This window comes from Protopterus annectens, chromosome 3.part1 (genome assembly GCF_019279795.1).
Source record: "Protopterus annectens isolate FY-2018-M chromosome 3.part1, PAN1.0, whole genome shotgun sequence".
Lineage (NCBI taxonomy): Eukaryota > Metazoa > Chordata > Ceratodontiformes > Protopteridae > Protopterus > Protopterus annectens.
This window is the reverse complement of record NC_056732.1, coordinates 676753824-676755526: the sequence shown is the minus strand read 5'-3', so window position 1 is coordinate 676755526 and position 1703 is coordinate 676753824. Positions and strand designations below refer to the sequence as shown.

General features: G+C 53.0%; 1 protein-coding gene across 1 annotated transcript in view; it reads right to left on the bottom strand.

Annotated features, from left to right (window-relative positions):
* The window catches only part of LOC122797709 (uncharacterized PE-PGRS family protein PE_PGRS3-like), a 3147-nt gene extending 1941 nt beyond the window's left edge, over nucleotides 1-1206 (bottom strand). The window contains exon 1 of the mRNA XM_044066243.1: nucleotides 1-1206. This exon is cut by the window's left edge and continues 1941 nt beyond it. Within this exon, the coding sequence (XP_043922178.1) occupies nucleotides 1-1206 (1206 nt within the window).
* Nucleotides 1207-1703: the final 497 nt, after the last annotated feature.

The following is a 1703-nucleotide window of genomic DNA, read 5'->3' as shown; positions in this document are numbered from 1 at the left end:
AACTGCACCAGTGCCCATCGTTCTGCTCCTTGTGTGAACTGCACCAGTGCCCAATGACCCACTCCCCTTGTGAACTGCAGCAGTGCCCATCGTTCTGCTCCTTGTGTGAACTGCACCAGTGCCCAATGACCCGCTCCCTTTGTGAACTGCACCAGTGCCCATCGTTCTGCTCCTTGTGTGAACTGTACCAGTGCCCATCACCCCACTCCCTGTGTGAAATGCACCAGTGCCCATCGTTCTGCTCCCTGTGTGAACTGCACCAGTGCCCATCGTTCTACTCCCTGTGTGAACTGCACCAGTGCCCATCACCCCACTCCCTGTGTGAACTGCACCAGTACCCATCGTTCTGCTCCCTGTGTGAACTGTACCAGTGCCCATCGTTCTGCTCCCTGTGTGAACTGCACCAGAGCCCATCATTCTGCTCCCTGTGTGAACAGCACCAGTGCCTATCACCCCGCTCCCTGTGTGAACTGCACCAGTGCCCATCGTTCTGCTCCCTGTGTGAACTGCACCAGTGCCCATCACCCCACTCCCTGTGTGAACTGCACCAGTGCCTATCGTTCTGTTCCTTGTGTGAACTGCACCAGTGTGCATCACCCCACTCCCTGTGTGAACTGCACCAGTGCCCATCATTCTGCTCCCTGTGTGAACTGCTCCAGTGCCCATCGACCCGCTCTTTGTGTGAACTGCACCAGTGCCCATCGTTCTGCTCCCTGTGTGAGCTGCACCAGTGCCCATTGACCCACTCTCTGTGTGAACTGCACCAGTGCCCATCGTTCTCCTCCCTGTGTGAACTGCACCAGTGCCCATCATTCTGCTCCCTGTGTGAACAGCACCAGTGCCTATCACCCCGCTCCCTGTGTGAACTGCACCAGTGCCCATCGTTCTGCTCCTTGTGTGAACTGCACCAGTGCCCAATGACCCGCTCCCTTTGTGAACTGCACCAGTACCCATCGTTCTGCTCCTTGTGTGAACTGCACCAGTGCCCATCACCCCACTCCCTGTGTGAACTGCACCAGTGCCCATCGTTCTGCTCCCTGTGTGAACTGCACCAGTGCCCATCACCCCACTCCTTGTGTGAACTGCACCAGTACCCATCATTCTGCTCCCTATGTGAACTGCACCAGTGCCCATGGTCCTGCTCCCTGTGTGAACTGCACCAGTGTCCATTGCTGCACTCCCTATGAGGACAGCATCAGTGTTCATCACCCGGGCAGCCCCTTGCAGAAGTAAAACCCATCTCCCCTGCTTCTTACTATGCCTTCATCATATGCAAAACATCTTTTACACAAGATAATAAAAAAGGAATCTGTGCCAAACAGCAACTGCGAATGCAGGCTTTAACAAAAGCACAGTAACATTCACAGGCCATCACTAACCATGAAGAGTAAAGGAGCCCAAGTTCCCAGCTGCGCCTAAGCACTGTCTGGATAAATGACATGCTTAAGGTCATGCAGTAAGCAAATGAATGTGGAAGGATTCAAAACTTATACCCTTAGCACAGGCAGCAGCCCATATGCAAGTGACATCTTTAGTCCTCTGTACCAACTGCCACTGTCAGTATTCACTGACAATGTCCTGGGAATTCATGTAGCCACACAAACCATCTGTAAATACATGTAAGTGACCAAGACTCATCACAGCAGATGTTCAAACATGGATCACTGCCACTGTGTAATTCATGGCAGAATGATATGAGTCAC